Genomic DNA, 26800 nt, shown 5'->3' with positions numbered 1-26800 from the left:
GAGGGAGCGGGATTAACATCAGTACAGATACAGTCAGTAACACAGGGTGCTGGGGGAGAGGTTCCTGAGTGACAGTGTGAGGAAGCTGGATTAACATCAGTACAGATACAGTCAGTAACACAGGGTGCTGGGGGGAGAGGGGTTACTGAGTGACAGTGTGAGGGAGCTGGATTAACATCAGTACAGATACAGTCAGTAACACAGGGTGCTGGGGGAGAGGGGTTACTGAGTGACAGTGTGAGGGAGCTGGATTAACATCAGTACAGATACAGTCAGTAACACAGGGTGCTGGGGGAGAGGGGTTACTGAGTGACAGTGTGAGGGAGCTGGATTAACATCAGTACAGATACAGTCAGTAACACAGGGTGCTGGGGGGAGAGGGGTTACTGAGTGACAGTGTGAGGGAGGTGGATTAACATCAGTACAGATACAGTCAGTAACACAGGGTGCTGGGGGAGAGGGGTTACTGAGTGTCAGTGTGAGGGAGCTGGATTAACATCAGTACAGATACAGTCAGTAACACAGGGTGCTGGGGGGAGAGGTTACTGAGTGTCAGTGTGAGGGAGCTGGATTAACATCAGTACAGATACAGTCAGTAACACAGGGTGCTGGGGGGAGAGGGGTTACTGAGTGACAGTGTGAGGGAGCTGGATTAACATCAGTACAGATACAGTCAGTAACACAGGGTGCTGGGGGGAGAGGTTACTGAGTGTCAGTGTGAGGGAGCTGGATTAACATCAGTACAGATACAGTCAGTAACACAGGGTGCTGGGGGGAGAGGGGTTACTGAGTGACAGTGTGAGGGAGCTGGATTAACATCAGTAGAGATACAGTCAGTAACACAGGGTGCTGGGGGAGAGGGGTTACTGAGTGACAGTGTGAGGGAGCTGGATTAACATCAGTACAGATACAGTCAGTAACACAGGGTGCTGGGGGGAGAGGTTACTGAGTGTCAGTGTGAGGGAGCTGGATTAACATCAGTACAGATACAGTCAGTAACACAGGGTGCTGGGGGGAGAGGGGTTACTGAGTGACAGTGTGAGGGAGCTGGATTAACATCAGTACAGATACAGTCAGTAACACAGGGTGCTGGGGGAGAGGGGTTACTCAGTGACAGTGTGAGGGAGCTGGATTAACATCAGTCCTCCGATAATACTGACTCACTCCTATTTTCTCCGCCTCAGGACCATGACAGTTCCTCCTGTCGGAAAGAAACCACGGGATAGAACAATCCAGAAACTGACCAACGCCATCAGAGCTTTTGTGTTCACCAATCTCTTACTGGTGGCGTTTGGAGTCACCTGTCTGATCAACATTCTGCCCCTGCAGGTAAGTAACTGGGACGGAGTTCGCACTCCCCGATAGCCAGGTGTTCAAACTGTGACCCAGAGACCAGGAGTAGATCCAGACTCTGGATTACACTGTTCGCTGATGCTGGGACTAACACTGTTCTCTCTCTCTCTCCTTCCCCCAGTATCTCACCTTTATCTTTCATACAGTGGTCCGAGGATTCATCCACTCTGCCTGTGGGGGTCTCTACGCTGTTGTGTAAGTCTCTGGCTGATCCACAGTGTGAGGCATCGTATGGATAGTCTGCCTGAAGAATGGGAGAATGGACTGTATGTATGTGTGGGGGAGAGAGTGGGTGAGAGGGTTAATCCCCCCTCCGATCGGGTTACAGGCTGCCCTATGTCTGAGTCTAAATGTGGGGAGAGAGTGGGTGAGAGGGTTAATCCCCTTCCGATTGGGCTACAGGCTGCCCTGTGTCTGAGTCTAAATGCGGGGAGACGGTGGGGGAGAGGGTGGGGGAGAAGGTTAATCTCTCTCGATCGGGTTACAGGCTGCCCTATGTCTGAGTGTAAATGTGGGGAAGAGGCTGGGTGAGAGGGTTACTCTCTCTCCGATCGGGTTACAGGCTGCCCTATGTCTGAGTGTAAATGTGGGGAAGAGGCTGGGTGAGAGGGTTACTCTCTCTCCGATCGGGTTACAGGCTGCCCTATGTCTGAGTCTAAATGTGGGGAAGAGGCTGGGTGAGAGGGTTAATCTCTCTCCGATCGGGTTACAGGCTGCCCTATGTCTGAGTGTAAATGTGGGGAAGAGGCTGGGTGAGAGGGTTACTCTCTCTCCGATCGGGTTACAGGCTGCCCTATGTCTGAGTGTAAATGTGGGGAAGAGGCTGGGTGAGAGGGTTACTCTCTCTCCGATCGGGTTACAGGCTGCCCTATGTCTGAGTGTAAATGTGGGGAAGAGGCTGGGTGAGAGGGTTACTCTCTCTCCGATCGGGTTACAGGCTGCCCTATGTCTGAGTGTAAATGTGGGGAAGAGGCTGGGTGAGAGGGTTAATCTCTCTCCGATCGGGTTACAGGCTGCCCTATGTCTGAGTCTAAATGTGGGGAAGAGGCTGGGTGAGAAGGTTACTCTCTCTCCGATCGGGTTACAGGCTGCCCTATGTCTGAGTGTAAATGTGGGGAAGAGGCTGGGTGAGAGGGTTACTCTCTCTCCAATCGGGTTACAGGCTGCCCTCTGTCTGAGTCTAAATGTGGGGAAGAGGCTGGGTGAGAGGGTTACTTTCTCTCCGATCGGGTTACAGGCTGCCCTATGTCTGAGTGTAAATGTGGGGAAGAGGCTGGGTGAGAAAGTTAACCCCCCCCTCCGACAGGGAGGCATTCCCCCCCCCCCCCCCGGGGTCTGACTGCAATTGTGGGGGAACGGGGGTTCAGAGTTTGTGAGCAGGGTTCGGGAACTTGCTATGGTGACCTCTGCTTGTTGTCCGCAGGTACCCGACGAATCATTTTGGATCCCTGATTGGCCTCCAGTCGCTGGTCAGTGCTGTGTTTGCCCTCTTCCAACAACTCCTCTTCATGGTCATGCTTGGTCCACTCAAAGGCGACCCCTTCTGGGTAAGTGGGCAGAGGGATCCTGAGGTCAAGTCGGGGTTATGTCGGTGTCGGGGGGGGGGCAATGTTACGATGTGGCGCAGAGAACGCTCTCGTAACTCCCTCCCGCTGTCTCACTGCTGGGCTACGATCCCCAGTAATCCACCCCCACCGCCCCCCTGTGCGCTCAAGTTGTGCCTCATTGGCTATTCGACTGGGGTAGGCATCACTAGGCAATCAGAAACACAATTGATTTGGGAGTCCTTGTTCAAGATTCTCTTAAGGTTAACGTGCAGGTTCAGTCGGCAGTTAGGAAGGGAAATGCAATGTTAGCATTCATGTCGAGAGGGCTAGAATACAAGAGCGGGGATGGACTTCTGAGGCTGTATAAGGCTCTGGTCAGACTCCATTTGGAATATTGTGAGCAGTTTTGGGCCCCGTATCTAAGGAAGGATGTGCCGGCCTTGGAAAGGGTCCAGAGGAGGTTCACAAGAATGATCCCTGGAATGAAGAGCTTGTCGTATGAGGAACGGTTGAGGACTCTGGGTCGATACTCGATGGGGTTTAGAAGGATGAGGGGGGATCTTATTGAAACTTACAGGATACTGCGAGGCCTGGATAGAGTGGACGTGGAGAGGATATTTCCACTAGTGGGAAAAACTAGAACCAGAGGCACAACCTCAGGCTAAAGGGACGAACCTTTAAAACAGAGATGAGGAGGAATTTCTTCAGCCAGAGAGTGGGGAATCTGTGGAACTCTTTGTCACAGAGGAGGTCGGGTCATTGAGTGTCTTTAAGACAGAGATAGACAGGTTCTTGATTAATAAGGGGATCAGGGGTTATGGGGAAAAGGCAGGAGAATGGGGATGAGAAAAATATCAGCCATGATTGAATGGCGGAGCAGACTCGATGGGCCGAGTGGCCTCATTCTGTTCCTGTCTTCTGGGTGCTGCCCCTCTGAGCTCCTAATCCCCCAAACCTCCCACATTTGAACAACAACCAAATGCCCCTCATTCACCCCCAGCCTCTCTCCATAACAACCTCCAGCCCCTACACCCCTCCCTATCTCTGTAACCTCCTCCAGCCCCTACACCCCTCCCTATCTCTGTAACCTCCTCCAGCCCCGACACCCCTCCCTATCTCTGTAACCTCCTCCAGCCCCGACACCCCTCCCTATCTCTGTAACCTCCTCCAGCCCCTACACCCCTCCCTATCTCTGTAACCTCCTCCATCCCCTACACCCCTCCCTATCTCTGTAACCTCCTCCAGCCCCAACACCCCTCCCTATCTCTGTAACCTCCTCCAGCCCCGACACCTCTCCCTATCTCTGTAACCTCCTCCAGCCCCTACACCCCTCCCTATCTCTGTCACCTCCTCCAGCCCCTACACCCCTCCCTATCTCTGTCACCTCCTCCAGCCCCTACACCCCTCCCTATCTCTGTAACCTCCTCCAGCCCCGACACCTCTCCCTATCTCTGTAACCTCCTCCAGCCCCTACACCCCTCCCTATCCCTGTAACCTCCTCCAGCCCCTACACCCCTCCCTATCTCTGTAACCTCCTCCAGCCCCTACACCCCTCCCTATCTCTGTAACCTCCTCCAGCCTCTACACCCCTCCCTATCTCTGTAACCTCCTCCAGCCCCTACACCCCTCCCTATCTCTGTAACCTCCTCCAGCCCCTACACCCCCTCCCTATCTCTGTAACCTCCTCCAGCCCCTACACCCCTCCCTATCTCTGTAACCTCCTCCAACCCCGACACCCCTCCCTATCTCTGTAACCTCCTCCAACCCCGACACCCCTCCCTATCTCTGTAACCTCCTCCAGCCCCTACACCCCTCCCTATCTCTGTAACCTCCTCCAGCCCCTACACCCCTCCCTATCTCTGTAACCTCCTCCATCCCCTACACCCCTCCCTATCTCTGTAACCTCCTCCAGCCCCGACACCCCTCCCTATCTCTGTAACCTCCTCCAGCCCCTACACCCCTCCCTATCTCTGTAACCTCCTCCAGCCCCTACACCCCTCCCTATCCCTGTAACCTCCTCCAGCCCCTACACCCCTCCCTATCTCTGTAACCTCCTCCAGCCCCTACACCCCTCCCTATCTCTGTAACCTCCTCCAGCCTCTACACCCCTCCCTATCTCTGTAACCTCCTCCAGCCTCTCCACCCCTCCCTATCTCTGTAACCTCCTCCAGCCCCGACACCCCTCCCTATCTCTGTAACCTCCTCCAGCCCCTACACCCCTCCCTATCTCTGTAACCTCCTCCAGCCCCTACACCCCTCCCTATCCCTGTAACCTCCTCCAGCCCCTACACCCCTCCCTATCTCTGTAACCTCCTCCAGACCCGACACCCCTCCCTATCTCTGTAACCTCCTCCAGCCCCTACACCCCTCCCTATCTCTGTAACCTCCCAGATCTCGGCATTCCTCCAATTCCGGCCTCTTGAGCATCCTCCAGTTTTAATCGCTCCGCCATTGGCGGCCGTGCCTTCAGCTGCCTGGGGGAAGGGGGGTCACTGAGATCTGGAATTCCGTAAACCTCTGCTCCTTACTCTATCTTCACGTTCTCTCTCTCTGTCTCTCTCCCTCTCCCTGTCTCTCTCACTCTCTCTCTCTGTCTCTCTCTCTCTGTCTCTCTCTGTCTCTCTCTCTCTGTCTCTCTCTCTCTCCCAGTCTCTCTCTCTGTCTCTCTGTCTCTCTCTCTCTGTCTCTCTCTCTCTGTCTCTCTCTCTCTGTCTCTCTCTCTCTCTGTCTCTCTGTCTCTCTCTCTCTGTCTCTCTCTCTCTGTCTCTCTCTCTCTCTGTCTCTGTCTCTCTCTCTCTCTCTGTCTCTCTCTGTCTCTCTCTCTCTGTCTCTCTCTCTCTCTGTCTCTGTCTCTCTCTCTCTCTCTGTCTCTCTCAGGCATATTTTAAACCTCTTTCCTTGACCAAACTCGAAGCCCCCTGACTGCCCTCCCCGTGCGGCCCGGTGCTAATTTATGAAGCGATAACATTGCTTTGATGTCTCTGTGTTGCAGGCGCGGGGTGTGGTTGAGTCTGATTTGACATCCTTTCCATCCTTCCCCGTCCTCAGGTGAATATCGGCCTGCTGATTCTGTCTTCCATCGGCTTCCTGCTCCCCGGCTACCTGTGGTACCACCGTCGGAACGTCCTGAAGGCCAGAGGGATGGCCAGCTGTGGTTCGGAGCTCCCGGCCGAGGGGACGGGTCCACCAGACGGCCTCCCGCCCGGCAAGCTGGCTGACGAGGCCTCCCGCAACGGCCTGCTGCCTAGCAACGAGAGTTCGGCCTAGTCAGGCAGGAGAAGCCTGCCCTTAGCCTCTCCTGCCTAACTGAACCCTCAAACTCCTCATCACCTCCCCTTATTCCTTTTGCTTTTGCTGTTTCCCACACAACATGAAACACATACGTGTTTGCGAACACATGTTTGTGGGAGAAACCGCGGCCTCTACTTATTGTAGAGGCCTGTGGGGGAAGGTCAGGCTTTTAACCTTGGCAACCTTGTAAATAGTCCTCTACTTTCATGTTTTCTTGTCCAGGGGGTGATTTTATGTCTTGTTTTTATATTTTTAAAAAATATGGAGACAATATGATAATATTTTTGTTAATATCGATCACTCTGGGTATATATATATTTATAAATATATATATTTTTTTGGCCATTGGCAGTAATCCAAAGGGTTAGCATTAAGAGTCAATTCCTCTCCCTCACTACCGCGCCCCGTATCGGAATTCCCTTCCCTCGAGTCCTATTTTTCCCTGCCTCGCAACTTATTTATTCCTGCCGGAAGACGTTATGTTGTTGTCTGGAGTATTACCTCGCGACCAAAGCCCTCACTGGAACGCCAAATTTCTCTCGCAACGATGTGTATGCCGCGGGAGGGCAGGGGGGAGCTGCTTGGTCGAGGTGTTGCCATGGAGAAGTAACGGGGGTGAGGGTTGTGGGAGGATGTAGACTCCGCAAGATCTGTTATACCCAGGCCACAATACCAGTGGTTGTGGAGTCACAGAGGTTTACAGCATGGAAACAGGCCCTTCGGCCCAACCTGTCCATGCCGCCCTTTTTTTTTAAAACCCCTAAACGTATCCCAATTGCCCCCATTTGGCCCATATCCCTCGATACCCATCTTACCCATGTAACTGTCTGAACGCTTTTTAGAAACATAGAAACACAGTAGGGGGGTGGGGTGGGGGGTTAGGAGTGGGGGCAGTGTCTATTGCATGGGGAGCGATCCTCGGGGGACACTCTCAGGACTTCAGCCCTCTTTTTGTTTGCAAGTAACTCACCACCTGACTCCCCCCGCAAAGCCTGTCCACCATCTACAAGGACACAGTCAGGAGTGTGATGGAACACTCTCCACTCGCCTGGATGGGTGCGGCTCCCAACAACACTCGAGAAGCTCAACACCATCCAGGACAAAGCAGCCCCGCTCGATCGACACGCTGACCACAAACACTCACTCCCTCCACCCCCGACGCACAGTGACAGCCGTGTGTACCATCTACAAGATGCACCGCAGCGACTCACCAAGGCTCCTTAGGCAGCACCTTCCAAACCCACCACCTCTACCATCTAGAAGGACAAGGGCAGCAGATACCTGGGAACACCCCCACCTGGAGGCTCCCCTCCGAGTCACTCACCATCCCGACTTGGAAATATATCGGCTGTTCCTTCAGTGTCGCTGGGTCCAAATCCTGGAACTCCCTCCCTAACAGCACTGTGGGTGTACCTACACCACACGGACTGACTGATGTCCAATAACAATCCTGGAACTCCCTCCCTAACAGCACTGTGGGTGTACCTACACCACACGGGGACTGACTGATGTCCAATAACAATCCTGGAACTCCCTCCCTAACAGCACTGTGGGTGTACCTACACCACACGGGGACTGACTGATGTCCAATAACAATCCTGGAACTCCCTCCCTAACAGCACTGTGGGTGTACCTACACCACACGGGGACTGACTGATGTCCAATAACAATCCTGGAACTCCCTCCCTAACAGCACAGTGGGTGTACCTACACCACACGGGACTGACTGATGTCCAATAACAATCCTGGAATTCCCTCCCTAACAGCACTGTGGGTGTACCTACACCACACGGGGACTGACTGATGTCAAAGAACAAAGAACAGTACAGCACAGGAAACAGGCCCTTCGGCCTTCCAAGCCTGTGCCGCTCCTTGGTCCAACTAGACCAATCGTTTGTATCCCTCCATTCCCAGGCTGCTCATGTGACTATCCAGGTAAGTCTTAAACGATGTCAGCGTGCCTGCCTCCACCACCCTACTTGGCAGCGCATTCCAGGCCCCCACCACCCTCTGTGTAAAAAACATCCCTCTAATATCTGAGTTATACTTCGCCCCTCTCACCTTGAGCCCGTGACCCCTCGTGAACGTCACTTCTGATCTGGGAAAAACTAGTGGGTGTCCAAGAACAATCCTGGAACTCCCTCCCTAACAGCACGGTGGGTGTACCTACACCACATGGGACTGACTGATGTCCAATAACAATCCTGGAACTCCCTCCCTAACAGCACTGTGGGTGTACCTACACCACACGGGGACTGACTGATGTCCAATAACAATCCTGGAACTCCCTCCCTAACAGCACTGTGAGTGTACCTACACCACACGGGACTGACTGATGTCCAATAACAATCCTGGAACTCCCTCCCTAACAGCACTGTGGGTGTACCTACACCACACGGGGACTGACTGATGTCCAATAACAATCCTGGAACTCCCTCCCTAACAGCACTGTGGGTGTACCTACACCACACGGGGACTGACTGATGTCCAATAACAATCCTGGAACTCCCTCCCTAACAGCACTGTGGGTGTACCTACACCACACGGGGACTGACTGATGTCCAATAACAATCCTGGAACTCCCTCCCTAACAGCACTGTGGGTGTACCTACACCACACGAGGACTGACTGATGTCCAATAACAATCCTGGAACTCCCTCCCTAACAGCACTGTGGGTGTACCTACACCACACGGGAACTGACTGATGTCAAAGAACAAAGAACAGTACAGCACAGGAAACAGGCCCTTCGGCCTTCCAAGCCTGTGCCGCTCCTTGGTCCAACTAGACCAATCGTTTGTATCCCTCCATTCCCAGGCTGCTCATGTGACTATCCAGGTAAGTCTTAAACGATGTCAGCATGCCTGCCTCCACCACCCTACTTGGCAGCGCATTCCAGGCCCCCACCACCCTCTGTGTAAAAAACATCCCTCTAATATCTGAGTTATACTTCGCCCCTCTCACCTTGAGCCCGTGACCCCTCGTGAACGTCATTTCTGATCTGGGAAAAACTAGTGGGTGTCCAATAACAATCCTGGAACTCCCTCCCTAACAGCACGGTGGGTGTACCTACACCACATGGGACTGACTGATGTCCAATAACAATCCTGGAACTCCCTCCCTAACAGCGCTGTGGGTGTACCTACACCACACGGGGACTGACTGATGTCCAATAACAATCCTGGAACTCCCTCCCTAACAGCGCTGTGGGTGTGCCTACACCACACAGGGACTGACTGATGTCCAAGAACAATCCTGGAGCTCCCTCCCTAACAGCACTGTGGGTGTGCCTACACCACACAGGGACTGACTGATGTCCAAGAACAATCCTGGAGCTCCCTCCCTAACAGCATGGTGGGTGGATCTACACCTCAGGGACTGCAGTGGGTTCAAGATGGCGTCTCACCCACCACCTTCTCAAGGGGCAATTCGGGATGGGCAATAATACTGGGCCCAGCCAGCGACGCCCACAAATAAATAAAACAAAAATTTTCCGCGGGAACCTGGCAAGAGTGTTCGCTCCCATCGTTACTTTGGCAACTCCTCGACCAAGAACCAACCCCCGAACCCATCCACCCCGCGACGTGTAAGTTGCTGTGAAATTTGGTGTTCTTCAGATTGTCCTGAGGTGCGCCAGAGAGACGTCTTCCGCCATAGCCGTTCACGTTCTGAGCGACAGAAAGACCACGTGTTGACTTAGTCTCATCAGAGGGGAGGTTAGGTGAGGGGAGGGGAGGGGAGGGGGGGGATTGGGGGTTGTTAAAAGGGAAAATTATCTCAGGTACTCCGATAGGACATCCCCTCCCCCTCTCCTGAGTTGAGTGGGGTTCAGAGGGAGGTGGGAAGCGGCGTGCGGGGGATGGGCACAGCTGCGAGCCACTGGCGGCCATCTTGTCCGGAGCATTTGCACTACCCAAAGAGGGACGTTTTTCCAGGCTAAATCCTCTGATTTACTTGGAAAATTAAGAGTTTTGGGGGGAGGGGGGAGGAATCAAACTCCCAAGAATGGGGCGGAGACAAGATTGGGGAGGAAGGGGAAGAGGGTAAGACTAGGTGGAGAAGTTGGCCCATCGAGTTCAACGTTGTCCCGCTTCAGGAAGGGAAACCTGCCCGCCTTTAGCCGGTCTGGCCGACATGTGAGGCCACGTACCCCTCACACGCATGTGGTTGACTCTTAAAGGCCCCCGTGTCTTAAAGGGCCCAGCCAAGGGTCCCTCTGGACCCCAGGGTTGTGGTTCCCGGGACAGAGGCAAGGAGCGACCAATGTGGGCGTGAGTCAGAATGGACTCCTGGGCCGGAGTTTTACTGGCACGCCCGCCCCCGGAATCGGGGCGAGTTCGGAGAACGGCAATTCTCCGTTGGACTCGGGTGGGATAGTACGAACCTCGGGCGGATGTGCTGATAAATTCCCGCCCCAGTATTGTGACACAGATGCCATGAATTTCAAAGGTCAATCCATTTCAGGAAGATCACTTGAATAATATTTTCACCAAAGACTTGAATCTAATTGAGGGGTTCGGGGTGGTTTATATATAGAATAACAGATATCCGGGAGTGAGTTACAGACTGGAATCTAATCGAGGGGTTCGGGGTGGTTTATATATAGAATAACAGATACCCGGGAGTGAGTTACAGACTGGAATCTAATCGCGGGGTTCAGGGTGGTTTATATATAGAATAACAGATACCCGGGAGTGAGTTACAGACTGGAATCTAATCGAGGGGTTCGGGGTGGTTTATGTATAGAATAACAGATACCCGGGAGTGAGTTACAGACTGTAATCTAATCGCGGGGTTCAGGGTGGTTTATATATAGAATAACAGATACCCGGGAGTGAGTTACAGACTGGAGTCTAATCGAGGGGTTCGGGGTGGTTTATATAGAGAATAACAGATACCCGGGAGTGAGTTACAGACTGGAATCTAATCGAGGGGTTCGGGGTGGTTTATATATAGAATAACAGATACCCGGGAGTGAGTTACAGACTGGAATCTAATCGAGGGGTTCGGGGTGGTTTATATATAGAATAACAGATACCCGGGAGTGAGTTACAGACTGGAATCTAATCAAGGGAATCAGGGTGGTTTATATATAGAATAACCGATACCCGGGAGTGAGTTACAGACTGGAATCTAATCGCGGGGTTCTGGGTGGTTTATATATAGAATAACAGATACCCGGGAGTGAGTTACAGACTGGAATCTAATCGAGGGGTTCGGGGTGGTTTATATATAGAATAACAGATACCCGGGAGTGAGCTACAGACTGGAATCTAATCGCGGGATTCGGGGTGGTTTATATATAGAATAACAGATACCCGGGAGTGAGTTACAGACTGGAATCCAGTCGAGGGGTTCAGGGTGGTTTATATATAGAATAACAGATACCCGGGAGTGAGTTACAGACTGGAATCTAATCGAGGGGTTCAGGGTGGTTTATATATAGAATAACAGATACCCGGGAGTGAGCTACAGACTGGAATCTAATCGCGGGATTCGGGGTGGTTTATATATAGAATAACAGATATCCGGGAGTGAGTTACAGACTGGAATCTACTCGAGCGGTTCAGGGTGGTTTATATATAGAATAACAGATACCCGGGAGTGAGTTACAGACTGGAATCCAGTCGAGGGGTTCTGGGTGGTTTATATATAGAATAACAGATACCCGGGAGTGAGTTACAGACTGGAATCTAATCGAGGGGTTCAGGGTGATTTATATATAGAATAACAGATACCCGGGAGTGCGTTACAGACTGGAATCTAATCGAGGGGTTCGGGATGGTTTATATATAGAATAACAGATACCCGGGAGTGAGTTACAGACTGGAATCTAATCGAGGGATTCGGGGTGGTTTATATATAGAATAACAGATACCCGGGAGTGAGTTACAGACTGGAATCTATTCAAGCGGTTCAGGGTGGTTTATATATAGAATAACAGATACCCGGGAGTGAGTTACAGACTGGAATCCAGTCGAGGGGTTCAGGGTGGTTTATATATAAAATAACAGATACCCGGGAGTGAGTTACAGACTGGAATCTAATCGAGGGGTTCAGGGTGGTTTATATATAGAATAACAGATACCCGGGAGTGAGTTAAAGACTGGAATCTAATCGAGGGGTTCGGGATGGTTTATATATAGAATAACAGATACCCGGGAGTGAGTTACAGACTGGAATCTAATCGAGGGGTTCAGGGTGGTTTATATATAGAATAACAGATACCCGGGAGTGAGTTACAGACTGGAATCTAATCGAGGGGTTCGGGATGGTTTATATATAGAATAACAGATACCCGGGAGTGAGTTAGGCTGGGATCTAATCGAGGGGTTCAGGGTGGTTTATATATAGAATAACAGATACCCGGGAGTGAGTTACAGACTGGAATCTAATCAAGGGGTTTGGGATGGTTTATATATAGAATAACAGATACCCGGGAGTGAGTTACAGACTGGAATCTAATCGAGGGGTTCAGGGTGGTTTATATATAGAATAACAGATAACCGGGAGTGAGTTACAGACTGGAATCTAATCGAGGGGTTCGGGGTGGTTTATATATAGAATAACAGATCCCCGGGAGTGAGTTACAGACTGGAATCTAATCGAGGGTTTTGGGTGGTTTATATATAGAATAACAGATACCCGGGAGTGAGTTACAGACCGTAATCTAATCGAGGGGTTCGGGGTGGTTTATATATAGAATAACAGATACCCGGGAGTGAGTTACAGACTGGAATCTAATCGAGGGGTTCGGGGTGGTTTATATATAGAATAACAGATACCCGGGAGTGAGTTACAGACTGGAATCTAATCGAGGAGTTCGGGGTCGTTTATATATAGAATAACAGATACCCGGGAGTGAGTTACAGACTGGAATCTAATCGAGGGGTTCGGGGTGGTTTATATATAGAATAACAGATACCCGGGAGTGAGTTACAGACTGGAATCTAATCGAGGGGTTCAGGGTGGTTTATATATAGAGTAACAAATACCCGGGAGTGAGTTACAGACTGGAATCTAATCGAGGGATTAGGGTTATATATTTATTTTGGATTTTTAACAATCCAGGAGTGTGTGACAGAATGGAATCTAATGTATATATTCGTGCATGTTAGGTTAATAATTTAACAATCTTAGTTGATGAGTGGGAGTGGGATAATGAGCCAGGGTTCCTCTGCTCCTGATCACTGCCCTGTGATCCCTGGGTTAGAGAGAGAGAGAGAGAGAGGAAATCAGCCAGGGTTCCTGCTCCTGATCCCTGTCCAGTGATCCCTGGGTTAGAGAGAGAGGGGAAATCAGCCAGGGTTCCTGCTCCTGATCCCTGTCCAGTGATCCCTGGGTTAGAGAGAGAGAGAGAGAAGGGAAATCAGCCAGGGTTCCTGCTCCTGATCCCTGTCCAGTGATCCCTGGGTTAGAGAGAGAGGGGAAATCAGACAGGGTTCCTGCTCCTGATCCCTGTCCAGTGATCCCTGGGTTAGAGAGAGAGAGAGGGGAAATCAGCCAGGGTTCCTGCTCCGGATCCCTGTCCAGTGATCCCTGGGTTAGAGAGAGAGAGAGGGGAAATCAGCCAGGGTTCCTGCTCCCGATCCCTGTCCAGTGATCCCTGGGTTAGAGAGAGAGAGGGGAAATCAGCCAGGGTTCCTGCTCCTGATCCCTGTCCAGTGATCCCTGGGTTAGAGAGAGAGAGGGGAAATCAGCCAGGGTTCCTGCTCCTGATCCCTGTCCAGTGATCCCTGGGTTAGAGAGAGAGAGGGGAAATCAGCCAGGGTTCCTGCTCCTGATCCCTGTCCAGTGATCCCTGGGTTAGAGAGAGGGGAAATCAGCCAGGGTTCCTGCTCCTGATCACTGTCCAGTGATCCCTGGGTTAGAGAGAGAGAGAGGGGAAATCAGCCAGGGTTCCTGCTCCTGATCCCTGGGTTAGAGAGAGAGAGGGGAAATCAGCCAGGGTTCCTGCTCCCGATCCCTGTCCAGTGATCCCTGGGTTAGAGAGAGAGAGGGGAAATCAGCCAGGGTTCCTGCTCCCGATCCCTGTCCAGTGATCCCTGGGTTAGAGAGAGGGGAAATCAGCCAGGGTTCCTGCTCCTGATCCCTGTCCAGTGACCCCTGGGTTAGAGAGAGAGAGGAAATCAGCCAGGGTTCCTGCTCCTGATCACTGTCCAGTGACCCCTGGGTTAGAGAGAGAGAGGGGAAATCAGCCAGGGTTCCTGCTCCTGGTTTCTGCTTTCAATATAATGGAAATCGAGCAGTGTGATGCACATTGTGCTTGAATATCCCCGCTGTGTGTGACTCTCTGTCTGGCCTCGGACAGTACACAGTGTGAGCACCACATTCATTCCACGATTGGACAGTGAGAGAGTGAAGAGAATGAACGTGGCAGAGGGCTATTCGACTGCAGAGTGCTTCACTGCCAGATGCCACTCTCTGCTCTTGGCTCAGGGGTCTGGCGGGTGTTGCCAAGGGGATTTGGTGCCTTGGAAAAGTGCTCTCACAGAGATAGGAGCGCCAGTTCCGAACGGATTATCTCTCCGCCCTCCCAATTCTGCCTCACAGGATAGGGAATGTGGAGTCTTCCACTCTGTCTCTCAAAGGGAAATTGGGTGCCTTGTATGTTGTGTAATAAAATATCAGACAAACACTCCTCTTTCCCAGTGTCTAATTTCTTCATTTATTCCATTGCACCTGAGTCAGCGACAGCAGGGGGTCAGATACAGAGCAAAGCTCCCTCTACACTGTCCCCATCAAACACTCCCAGGACAGGTACAGCACGGGGTTAGATACAGAGTAAAGCTCCCTCTACACTGTCCCCCATCAAACACTCCCAGGACAGGTACAGCACGGGGTTAGATACAGAGTAAAGCTCCCTCTACACTGTCCCCCATCAAACACTCCCAGGACAGGTACAGCACGGGGTTAGATACAGAGTAAAGCTCCCTCTACACTGTCCCCATCAAACACTCCCAGGACAGGTACAGCACGGGGTTAGATACAGAGTAAAGCTCCCTCTACACTGTCCCCATCAAACACTCCCAGGACAGGTACAGCACGGGGTTAGATACAGAGCAAAGCTCCCTCTACACTGTCCCCCATCAAACACTCCCAGGACAGGTACAGCACGGGGTTAGATACAGAGCAAAGCTCCCTCTACACTGTCCCCATCAAACACTCCCAGGACAGGTACAGCACGGGGTTAGATACAGAGTAAAGCTCCCTCTACACTGTCCCCCATCAAACACTCCCAGGACAGGTACAGCACGGGGTTAGATACAGAGTAAAGCTCCCTCTACACTGTCCCCCACCAAACACTCCCAGGACAGGTACAGCACAGGGTTAGATACAGAGTAAAGCTCCCTCTACACTGTCCCCCATCAAACACTCCCAGGACAGGTACACCATGGGGTTAGATACAGAGTAAAGCTCCCTCTACACTATCCCCCATCAAACACTCCCAGGACAGTTACTGCATGGGGTAAGATACAGAGCAAAGCTCCCTCTACACTGTCCCCATCAAACACTCCCAAGACAGGAACAGCACGGGGTTAGATACAGAGTAAAGCTCCCTCTACACTGTCCCCATCAAACACTCCCAGGACTGGTACAGCACGGGGTTAGATACAGAGTAAAGCTCCCTCTACACTGTCCCCATCAAACACTCCCAAGACAGGAACAGCACGGGGTTAGATACAGAGTAAAGCTCCCTCTACACTGTCCCCCATCAAACACTCCCAGGACAGGTACAGCATGGGGTTAGATACAGAGTAAAGCTCCCTCTACATAGACCCATCAAACACTCCCAGGACAGGTACAGCACGGGGTTAGATACAGAATAAAGCTCCCTCTACACTGTCCCCATCAAACACTCCCAGGAAAGGTACAGCACGAGGTTAGATACAGAGTAAAGCTCCCTCTACACTGTCCCCATCAAACACTCCCAGGACAGGGACAGCACGGGGTTAGATACAGAGTAAAGCTCCCTCTACACTGTCCCCATCAAACACTCCCAGGACAGGTACAGCACGGGGTTAGATACAGAGTAAAGCTCCCTCTACACTGTCCCCCATCAAACACTCCCAGGACAGGTACAGCACGGGGTTAGATACAGAGTAAAGCTCCCTCTACACTGTCCCCCATCAAACACTCCCAGGACAGGTAAAGCACGGGGTTAGATACAGAGTAAAGCTCCCTCTGCACTGTCCCCATCAAACACTCCCAGGACAGGTACAGCACGGGGTTAGATACAGAGTAAAGCTCCCTCTACACTGTCCCCCATCAAACACTCCCAGGACAGGTACAGCACGGGGATAGATACAGAGTAAAGCTCCCTCTACACTGTCCCCATCAAACACTCCCAGGACAGGTACAGCACGGGGTTAGATACAGAGTAAAGCTCCCTCTACACTGTCCCCCATCAAACACTCCCAGGACAGGTACAGCACGGGGTTAGATACAGAGTAAAGCTCCCTCTGCACTGTCCCCATCAAACACTCCCAGGACCGGTACAGCGCGGGGCTAGATACAGAGTAAAGCTCCCTCTACACTGTCCCCCATCAAACACTCCCAGGACAGGTACAGCACGGGGTTAGATACAGAGTAAAGCTCCCTCTACACTGTCCCAATCAAACACTCCCAGGACTGGTACAGCACGGGGTTAGATACAGAGTAAAGCTCCCTCTACACTGTCCCCCATCAAACACTCCCAGGACAGGTACAGCACGGGGTTAGATACAGAGTAAATCTCCCTCTACACTGTCCCCATCAAACACTCCCAAGACAGGTACAGCACGGGGTTAGATACAGAGTAAAGCTCCCTCTACACTGTCCCCATCAAACACTCCCAGGATTGGTACAGCACGGGGTTAGATACAGAGTAAATTCCCTCTGCACTGTCCCCATCAAACACTCCCAGGACAGGGACAGCACTGGGTTAGATACAGAGTAAAGCTCCCTCTACACTGTCCCCCATCAAACACTCCCAGGACAGGGACAGCACGGGGTTAGATATAGAGTAAAGCTCCCTCTGCACTGTCCCCATCAAACACTCCCAGGACAGGTACAGCACAGGGTTAGATACAGAGTTAATTCCCTCTGCACTCTCCCCATCAAACACTCCCAGGATCGGTACAGCACGGGGTTAGATACAGAGTAAAGCTCCCTCTACACTGTCCCCATCAAACACTCCCAGGACAGGTACAGCACGGGTTAGATACAGAGTAAAGCCCCCTCTACACTGTCCCCATCAAACACTCCCAGGACAGGTACAGCACAGGGTTAGATACAGAGTAAAGCTCCCTCTACACTGTCCCCATCAAACACTCCCAGGACAGGTACAGCACGGGGTTAGATACAGAGGAAAGCTCCCTCTACACTGTCCCCACCAAACACTCCCAGGACAGGTACAGCACAGGGTTAGATACAGAGTAAAGCTCCCTCTACACTGTCCCCCATCAAACACTCCCAGGACAGGTACGGCACGGGGTTAGATACAGAGTAAAGCTCCCTCTACACTGTCCCCATCAAACACTCCCAGGACAGGTACAGCACAGGGTTAGATACAGAGTAAAGCTCCCTCTACACTGTCCCCATCAAACACTCCCAGGACAGGTACAGCACGGGGTTAGATACAGAGTAAAGCTCCGTCTACACTGTCCCCCATCAAACACTCCCAGGACAGGTACAGCACGGGGTTAGATACAGAGTAAATCTCCCTTGACACTGTCCCCCATCAAACACTCCCAGGACAGGTACGGCACGGGGTTAGATACAGAGTAAAGCTCCCTCTACACTGTCCCCCATCAAACACTCCCAGGACAGGTACAGCATGGGGTTAGATACAGAGTAAAGCTCCCTCTACACTGTCCCCCATCAAACACTCCCAGGACAGGTACAGCACGGGGTTAGATACAGAGTAAAGCTCCCTCTACATAGACCCATCAAACACTCCCAGGACAGGTACAGCACGGGGTTAGATACAGAGTAAAGCTCCCTCTACACTGTCCCCATCAAACACTCCCAGGACAGGTACTGCACGGGATTAGATACAGAGTAAAGCTCCCTCTACACTGTCCCCCATCAAACACTCCCAGGACAGGTACAGCACGGGGTTAGATACAGAGTAAAGCTCCCACTCCACTGTCCCCCATCAAACACTCCCAGGACAGGTACAGCACGGGGTTAGATACAGAGTAAAGCTCCCTCTACACTGTCCCCCATCAAACACTCCCAGGACAGGTACAGCACGGGGTTAGATACAGAGTAAAGCTCCCTCTGCACTGTCGCCATCAAACACTCCCAGGACAGGTACAGCACGGGGTTAGATACAGAGTAAAGCTCCCTCTACACTGTCCCCCATCAAACACTCCCAGGACAGGTACAGCACGGGGTTAGATACAGAGTAAAGCTCCCTCTACACTGTCCCCATCAAACACTCCCAGGACTGGTACAGCACGGGGTTAGATACAGAGTAAAGCTCCCTCTACACTGTCCCCCATCAAACACTCCCAGGACAGGTACAGCACCGGGTTAGATACAGAGTAAATCTCCCTCTACACTGTCCCCATCAAACACTCCCAGGACAGGTACAGCACGGGGTTAGATACAGAGTAAAGCTCCCTCTACACTGTCCCCATCAAACACTCCCAGGATTGGTACAGCACGGGATTAGATACAGAGTAAATTCCCTCTGCACTGTCCCCATCAAACACTCCCAGGACAGGGACAGCACTGGGTTAGATACAGAGTAAAGCTCCCTCTACACTGTCCCCCATCAAACACTCCCAGGACAGGGACAGCACGGGGTTAGATACAGAGTAAAGCTCCCTCTGCACTGTCCCCATCAAACACTCCCAGGACAGGTACAACACAGGGTTAGATACAGAGTTAATTCCCTCTGCACTCTCCCCATCAAACACTCCCAGGATAGGTACAGCACGGGGTTAGATACAGAGTAAAGCTCCCTCTACACTGTCCCCATCAAACACTCCCAGGACAGGTACAGCACGGGGTTAGATACAGAGTAAAGCTCCCTCTACACTGTCCCCATCAAACACTCCCAGGACTGGTACAGCACGGGGTTAGATACAGAGTAAAGCTCCCTCTACACTGTCCCCATCAAACACTCCCAAGACAGGAACAGCACGGGGTTAGATACAGAGTAAAGCTCCCTCTACACTGTCCCCCATCAAACACTCCCAGGACAGGTACAGCATGGGGTTAGATACAGAGTAAAGCTCCCTCTACATAGACCCATCAAACACTCCCAGGACAGGTACAGCACGGGGTTAGATACAGAATAAAGCTCCCTCTACACTGTCCCCATCAAACACTCCCAGGAAAGGTACAGCACGAGGTTAGATACAGAGTAAAGCTCCCTCTACACTGTCCCCATCAAACACTCCCAGGACAGGGACAGCACGGGGTTAGATACAGAGTAAAGCTCCCTCTACACTGTCCCCATCAAACACTCCCAGGACAGGTACAGCACGGGGTTAGATACAGAGTAAAGCTCCCTCTACACTGTCCCCCATCAAACACTCCCAGGACAGGTACAGCACGGGGTTAGATACAGAGTAAAGCTCCCTCTACACTGTCCCCCATCAAACACTCCCAGGACAGGTAAAGCACGGGGTTAGATACAGAGTAAAGCTCCCTCTGCACTGTCCCCATCAAACACTCCCAGGACAGGTACAGCACGGGGTTAGATACAGAGTAAAGCTCCCTCTACACTGTCCCCCATCAAACACTCCCAGGACAGGTACAGCACGGGGATAGATACAGAGTAAAGCTCCCTCTACACTGTCCCCATCAAACACTCCCAGGACAGGTACAGCACGGGGTTAGATACAGAGTAAAGCTCCCTCTACACTGTCCCCCATCAAACACTCCCAGGACAGGTACAGCACGGGGTTAGATACAGAGTAAAGCTCCCTCTGCACTGTCCCCATCAAACACTCCCAGGACCGGTACAGCGCGGGGCTAGATACAGAGTAAAGCTCCCTCTACACTGTCCCCCATCAAACACTCCCAGGACAGGTACAGCACGGGGTTAGATACAGAGTAAAGCTCCCTCTACACTGTCCCAATCAAACACTCCCAGGACTGGTACAGCACGGGGTTAGATACAGAGTAAAGCTCCCTCTACACTGTCCCCCATCAAACACTCCCAGGACAGGTACAGCACGGGGTTAGATACAGAGTAAATCTCCCTCTACACTGTCCCCATCAAACACTCCCAAGACAGGTACAGCACGGGGTTAGATACAGAGTAAAGCTCCCTCTACACTGTCCCCATCAAACACTCCCAGGATTGGTACAGCACGGGGTTAGATACAGAGTAAATTCCCTCTGCACTGTCCCCATCAAACACTCCCAGGACAGGGACAGCACTGGGTTAGATACAGAGTAAAGCTCCCTCTACACTGTCCCCCATCAAACACTCCCAGGACAGGGACAGCACGGGGTTAGATACAGAGTAAAGCTCCCTCTGCACTGTCCCCATCAAACACTCCCAGGACAGGTACAGCACAGGGTTAGATACAGAGTTAATTCCCTCTGCACTCTCCCCATCAAACACTCCCAGGATCGGTACAGCACGGGGTTAGATACAGAGTAAAGCTCCCTCTACACTGTCCCCATCAAACACTCCCAGGACAGGTACAGCACGGGTTAGATACAGAGTAAAGCCCCCTCTACACTGTCCCCATCAAACACTCCCAGGACAGGTACAGCACAGGGTTAGATACAGAGTAAAGCTCCCTCTACACTGTCCCCATCAAACACTCCCAGGACAGGTACAGCACGGGGTTAGATACAGAGGAAAGCTCCCTCTACACTGTCCCCACCAAACACTCCCAGGACAGGTACAGCACAGGGTTAGATACAGAGTAAAGCTCCCTCTACACTGTCCCCCATCAAACACTCCCAGGACAGGTACGGCACGGGGTTAGATACAGAGTAAAGCTCCCTCTACACTGTCCCCATCAAACACTCCCAGGACAGGTACAGCACAGGGTTAGATACAGAGTAAAGCTCCCTCTACACTGTCCCCATCAAACACTCCCAGGACAGGTACAGCACGGGGTTAGATACAGAGTAAAGCTCCGTCTACACTGTCCCCCATCAAACACTCCCAGGACAGGTACAGCACGGGGTTAGATACAGAGTAAAGCTCCCTTGACACTGTCCCCCATCAAACACTCCCAGGACAGGTACGGCACGGGGTTAGATACAGAGTAAAGCTCCCTCTACACTGTCCCCCATCAAACACTCCCAGGACAGGTACAGCATGGGGTTAGATACAGAGTAAAGCTCCCTCTACACTGTCCCCCATCAAACACTCCCAGGACAGGTACAGCACGGGGTTAGATACAGAGTAAAGCTCCCTCTACATAGACCCATCAAACACTCCCAGGACAGGTACAGCACGGGGTTAGATACAGAGTAAAGCTCCCTCTACACTGTCCCCATCAAACACTCCCAGGACAGGTACTGCACGGGATTAGATACAGAGTAAAGCTCCCTCTACACTGTCCCCCATCAAACACTCCCAGGACAGGTACAGCACGGGGTTAGATACAGAGTAAAGCTCCCACTCCACTGTCCCCCATCAAACACTCCCAGGACAGGTACAGCACGGGGTTAGATACAGAGTAAAGCTCCCTCTACACTGTCCCCCATCAAACACTCCCAGGACAGGTACAGCACGGGGTTAGATACAGAGTAAAGCTCCCTCTGCACTGTCGCCATCAAACACTCCCAGGACAGGTACAGCACGGGGTTAGATACAGAGTAAAGCTCCCTCTACACTGTCCCCCATCAAACACTCCCAGGACAGGTACAGCACGGGGTTAGATACAGAGTAAAGCTCCCTCTACACTGTCCCCATCAAACACTCCCAGGACTGGTACAGCACGGGGTTAGATACAGAGTAAAGCTCCCTCTACACTGTCCCCCATCAAACACTCCCAGGACAGGTACAGCACCGGGTTAGATACAGAGTAAATCTCCCTCTACACTGTCCCCATCAAACACTCCCAGGACAGGTACAGCACGGGGTTAGATACAGAGTAAAGCTCCCTCTACACTGTCCCCATCAAACACTCCCAGGATTGGTACAGCACGGGATTAGATACAGAGTAAATTCCCTCTGCACTGTCCCCATCAAACACTCCCAGGACAGGGACAGCACTGGGTTAGATACAGAGTAAAGCTCCCTCTACACTGTCCCCCATCAAACACTCCCAGGACAGGGACAGCACGGGGTTAGATACAGAGTAAAGCTCCCTCTGCACTGTCCCCATCAAACACTCCCAGGACAGGTACAACACAGGGTTAGATACAGAGTTAATTCCCTCTGCACTCTCCCCATCAAACACTCCCAGGATAGGTACAGCACGGGGTTAGATACAGAGTAAAGCTCCCTCTACACTGTCCCCATCAAACACTCCCAGGACAGGTACAGCACGGGGTTAGATACAGAGTAAAGCTCCCTCTACACTGTCCCCATCAAACACTCCCAGGACTGGTACAGCACGGGGTTAGATACAGAGTAAAGCTCCCTCTACACTGTCCCCATCAAACACTCCCAAGACAGGAACAGCACGGGGTTAGATACAGAGTAAAGCTCCCTCTACACTGTCCCCCATCAAACACTCCCAGGACAGGTACAGCATGGGGTTAGATACAGAGTAAAGCTCCCTCTACATAGACCCATCAAACACTCCCAGGACAGGTACAGCACGGGGTTAGATACAGAATAAAGCTCCCTCTACACTGTCCCCATCAAACACTCCCAGGAAAGGTACAGCACGAGGTTAGATACAGAGTAAAGCTCCCTCTACACTGTCCCCATCAAACACTCCCAGGACAGGGACAGCACGGGGTTAGATACAGAGTAAAGCTCCGTCTACACTGTCCCCCATCAAACACTCCCAGGACAGGTACAGCACGGGGTTAGATACAGAGTAAAGCTCCCTCTACACTGTCCCCCATCAAACACTCCCAGGACAGGTACAGCACGGGGTTAGATACAGAGTAAAGCTCCCTCTACACTGTCCCCCATCAAACACTCCCAGGACAGGTAAAGCACGGGGTTAGATACAGAGTAAAGCTCCCTCTGCACTGTCCCCATCAAACACTCCCAGGACAGGTACAGCACGGGGTTAGATACAGAGTAAAGCTCCCTCTACACTGTCCCCCATCAAACACTCCCAGGACAGGTACAGCACGGGGATAGATACAGAGTAAAGCTCCCTCTACACTGTCCCCATCAAACACTCCCAGGACAGGTACAGCACGGGGTTAGATACAGAGTAAAGCTCCCTCTACACTGTCCCCCATCAAACACTCCCAGGACAGGTACAGCACGGGGTTAGATACAGAGTAAAGCTCCCTCTGCACTGTCCCCATCAAACACTCCCAGGACCGGTACAGCGCGGGGCTAGATACAGAGTAAAGCTCCCTCTACACTGTCCCCCATCAAACACTCCCAGGACAGGTACAGCACGGGGTTAGATACAGAGTAAAGCTCCCTCTACACTGTCCCAATCAAACACTCCCAGGACTGGTACAGCACGGGGTTAGATACAGAGTAAAGCTCCCTCTACACTGTCCCCCATCAAATACTCCCAGGACAGGTACAGCACGGGGTTAGATACAGAGTAAATCTCCCTCTACACTGTCCCCATCAAACACTCCCAAGACAGGTACAGCACGGGGTTAGATACAGAGTAAAGCTCCCTCTACACTGTCCCCATCAAACACTCCCAGGATTGGTACAGCACGGGGTTAGATACAGAGTAAATTCCCTCTGCACTGTCCCCATCAAACACTCCCAGGACAGGGACAGCACTGGGTTAGATACAGAGTAAAGCTCCCTCTACACTGTCCCCCATCAAACACTCCCAGGACAGGGACAGCACGGGGTTAGATACAGAGTAAAGCTCCCTCTGCACTGTCCCCATCAAACACTCCCAGGACAGGTACAGCACAGGGTTAGATACAGAGTTAATTCCCTCTGCACTCTCCCCATCAAACACTCCCAGGATCGGTACAGCACGGGGTTAGATACAGAGTAAAGCTCCCTCTACACTGTCCCCATCAAACACTCCCAGGACAGGTACAGCACGGGTTAGATACAGAGTAAAGCCCCCTCTACACTGTCCCCATCAAACACTCCCAGGACAGGTACAGCACAGGGTTAGATACAGAGTAAAGCTCCCTCTACACTGTCCCCATCAAACACTCCCAGGACAGGTACAGCACGGGGTTAGATACAGAGGAAAGCTCCCTCTACACTGTCCCCACCAAACACTCCCAGGACAGGTACAGCACAGGGTTAGATACAGAGTAAAGCTCCCTCTACACTGTCCCCCATCAAACACTCCCAGGACAGGTACGGCACGGGGTTAGATACAGAGTAAAGCTCCCTCTACACTGTCCCCATCAAACACTCCCAGGACAGGTACAGCACAGGTTTAGATACAGAGTAAAGCTCCCTCTACACTGTCCCCATCAAACACTCCCAGGACAGGTACAGCACGGGGTTAGATACAGAGTAAAGCTCCGTCTACACTGTCCCCCATCAAACACTCCCAGGACAGGTACAGCACGGGGTTAGATACAGAGTAAAGCTCCCTTGACACTGTCCCCCATCAAACACTCCCAGGACAGGTACGGCACGGGGTTAGATACAGAGTAAAGCTCCCTCTACACTGTCCCCCATCAAACACTCCCAGGACAGGTACAGCATGGGGTTAGATACAGAGTAAAGCTCCCTCTACACTGTCCCCCATCAAACACTCCCAGGACAGGTACAGCACGGGGTTAGATACAGAGTAAAGCTCCCTCTACATAGACCCATCAAACACTCCCAGGACAGGTACAGCACGGGGTTAGATACAGAGTAAAGCTCCCTCTACACTGTCCCCATCAAACACTCCCAGGACAGGTACTGCACGGGATTAGATACAGAGTAAAGCTCCCTCTACACTGTCCCCCATCAAACACTCCCAGGACAGGTACAGCACGGGGTTAGATACAGAGTAAAGCTCCCACTCCACTGTCCCCCATCAAACACTCCCAGGACAGGTACAGCACGGGGTTAGATACAGAGTAAAGCTCCCTCTACACTGTCCCCCATCAAACACTCCCAGGACAGGTACAGCACGGGGTTAGATACAGAGTAAAGCTCCCTCTGCACTGTCGCCATCAAACACTCCCAGGACAGGTACAGCACGGGGTTAGATACAGAGTAAAGCTCCCTCTACACTGTCCCCCATCAAACACTCCCAGGACAGGTACAGCACAGGGTTAGATACAGAGTAAAGCTCCCTCTACACTGTCCCCATCAAACACTCCCAGGACTGGTACAGCACGGGGTTAGATACAGAGTAAAGCTCCCTCTACACTGTCCCCCATCAAACACTCCCAGGACAGGTACAGCACCGGGTTAGATACAGAGTAAATCTCCCTCTACACTGTCCCCATCAAACACTCCCAGGACAGGTACAGCACGGGGTTAGATACAGAGTAAAGCTCCCTCTACACTGTCCCCATCAAACACTCCCAGGATTGGTACAGCACGGGATTAGATACAGAGTAAATTCCCTCTGCACTGTCCCCATCAAACACTCCCAGGACAGGGACAGCACTGGGTTAGATACAGAGTAAAGCTCCCTCTACACTGTCCCCCATCAAACACTCCCAGGACAGGGACAGCACGGGGTTAGATACAGAGTAAAGCTCCCTCTGCACTGTCCCCATCAAACACTCCCAGGACAGGTACAACACAGGGTTAGATACAGAGTTAATTCCCTCTGCACTCTCCCCATCAAACACTCCCAGGATAGGTACAGCACGGGGTTAGATACAGAGTAAAGCTCCCTCTACACTGTCCCCATCAAACACTCCCAGGACAGGTACAGCACGGGTTAGATACAGAGTAAAGCCCCCTCTACACTGTCCCCATCAAACTCTCCCAGGACAAGTACAGCACGGGGTTAGATACAGAGTAAAGCTCCCTCTACACTGTCCCCATCAAACACTCCCAGGACAGGTACAGCACGGGGTTAGATACAGAGTAAAGCTCCCTCTACACTGTCCCCATCAAACACTCCCAGGAGAGGTACGGCACGGGGTTAGATACAGAGTAAATCTCCCTGTCCACTGTCCCCATCAAACACTCCCAGGACAGGTACAGCACGGGGTTAGATACAGAGTAAAGCTCCCTCTGCACTGTCCCCATCAAACACTCCCAGGACAGGTACAGCACGGGGCTAGATACAGAGTAAAGCTCCCTCTACACTGTCCCCCATCAAACACTCCCAGGACAGGTACAGCACGGGGTTAGATACAGAGTAAAGCTCCCTCTACACTGTCCCAATCAAACAGTCCCAGGACTGGTACAGCCCGGGTTAGATACAGAGTAAAGCTCCCTCTACACTGTCCCCATCAAACACTCCCAGGACTGGTACAGCACGGGGTTAGATACAGAGTAAAGCTCCCTCTACACTGTCCCCATCAAACACTCCCAGGATTGGTACAGCACGGGATTAGATACAGAGTAAATTCCCTCTGCACTGTCCCCATCAAACACTCCCAGGACAGGGACAGCAC

The 26800-nt window shown here is 52.0% G+C and overlaps 1 protein-coding gene across 5 annotated transcripts in view; it reads left to right on the top strand.

The window, feature by feature from the left end:
- LOC144486551 (large neutral amino acids transporter small subunit 3-like) overlaps positions 1-7049 on the top strand; it is a 90082-nt gene extending 83033 nt beyond the window's left edge. For all 5 annotated transcript variants that reach the window (XM_078204606.1, XM_078204601.1, XM_078204604.1 and 2 more), the window contains 4 exons: positions 1185-1329; positions 1475-1548; positions 2777-2900; positions 5949-7049. In XM_078204606.1, coding sequence (XP_078060732.1) covers positions 1185-1329; positions 1475-1548; positions 2777-2900; positions 5949-6167 — 562 coding nt within the window. In that variant the 3' untranslated portion in view covers positions 6168-7049. The remainder of the gene's footprint in view (positions 1-1184; positions 1330-1474; positions 1549-2776; positions 2901-5948) is intronic.
- Positions 7050-26800: the final 19751 nt, after the last annotated feature.

This window comes from Mustelus asterias, unplaced genomic scaffold (assembly GCF_964213995.1).
Source record: "Mustelus asterias unplaced genomic scaffold, sMusAst1.hap1.1 HAP1_SCAFFOLD_395, whole genome shotgun sequence".
Taxonomy (NCBI): Eukaryota; Metazoa; Chordata; class Chondrichthyes; order Carcharhiniformes; family Triakidae; genus Mustelus; species Mustelus asterias.
Note: the sequence above shows the minus strand (reverse complement) of the source record. Positions and strands in the feature narration are given on the sequence as shown.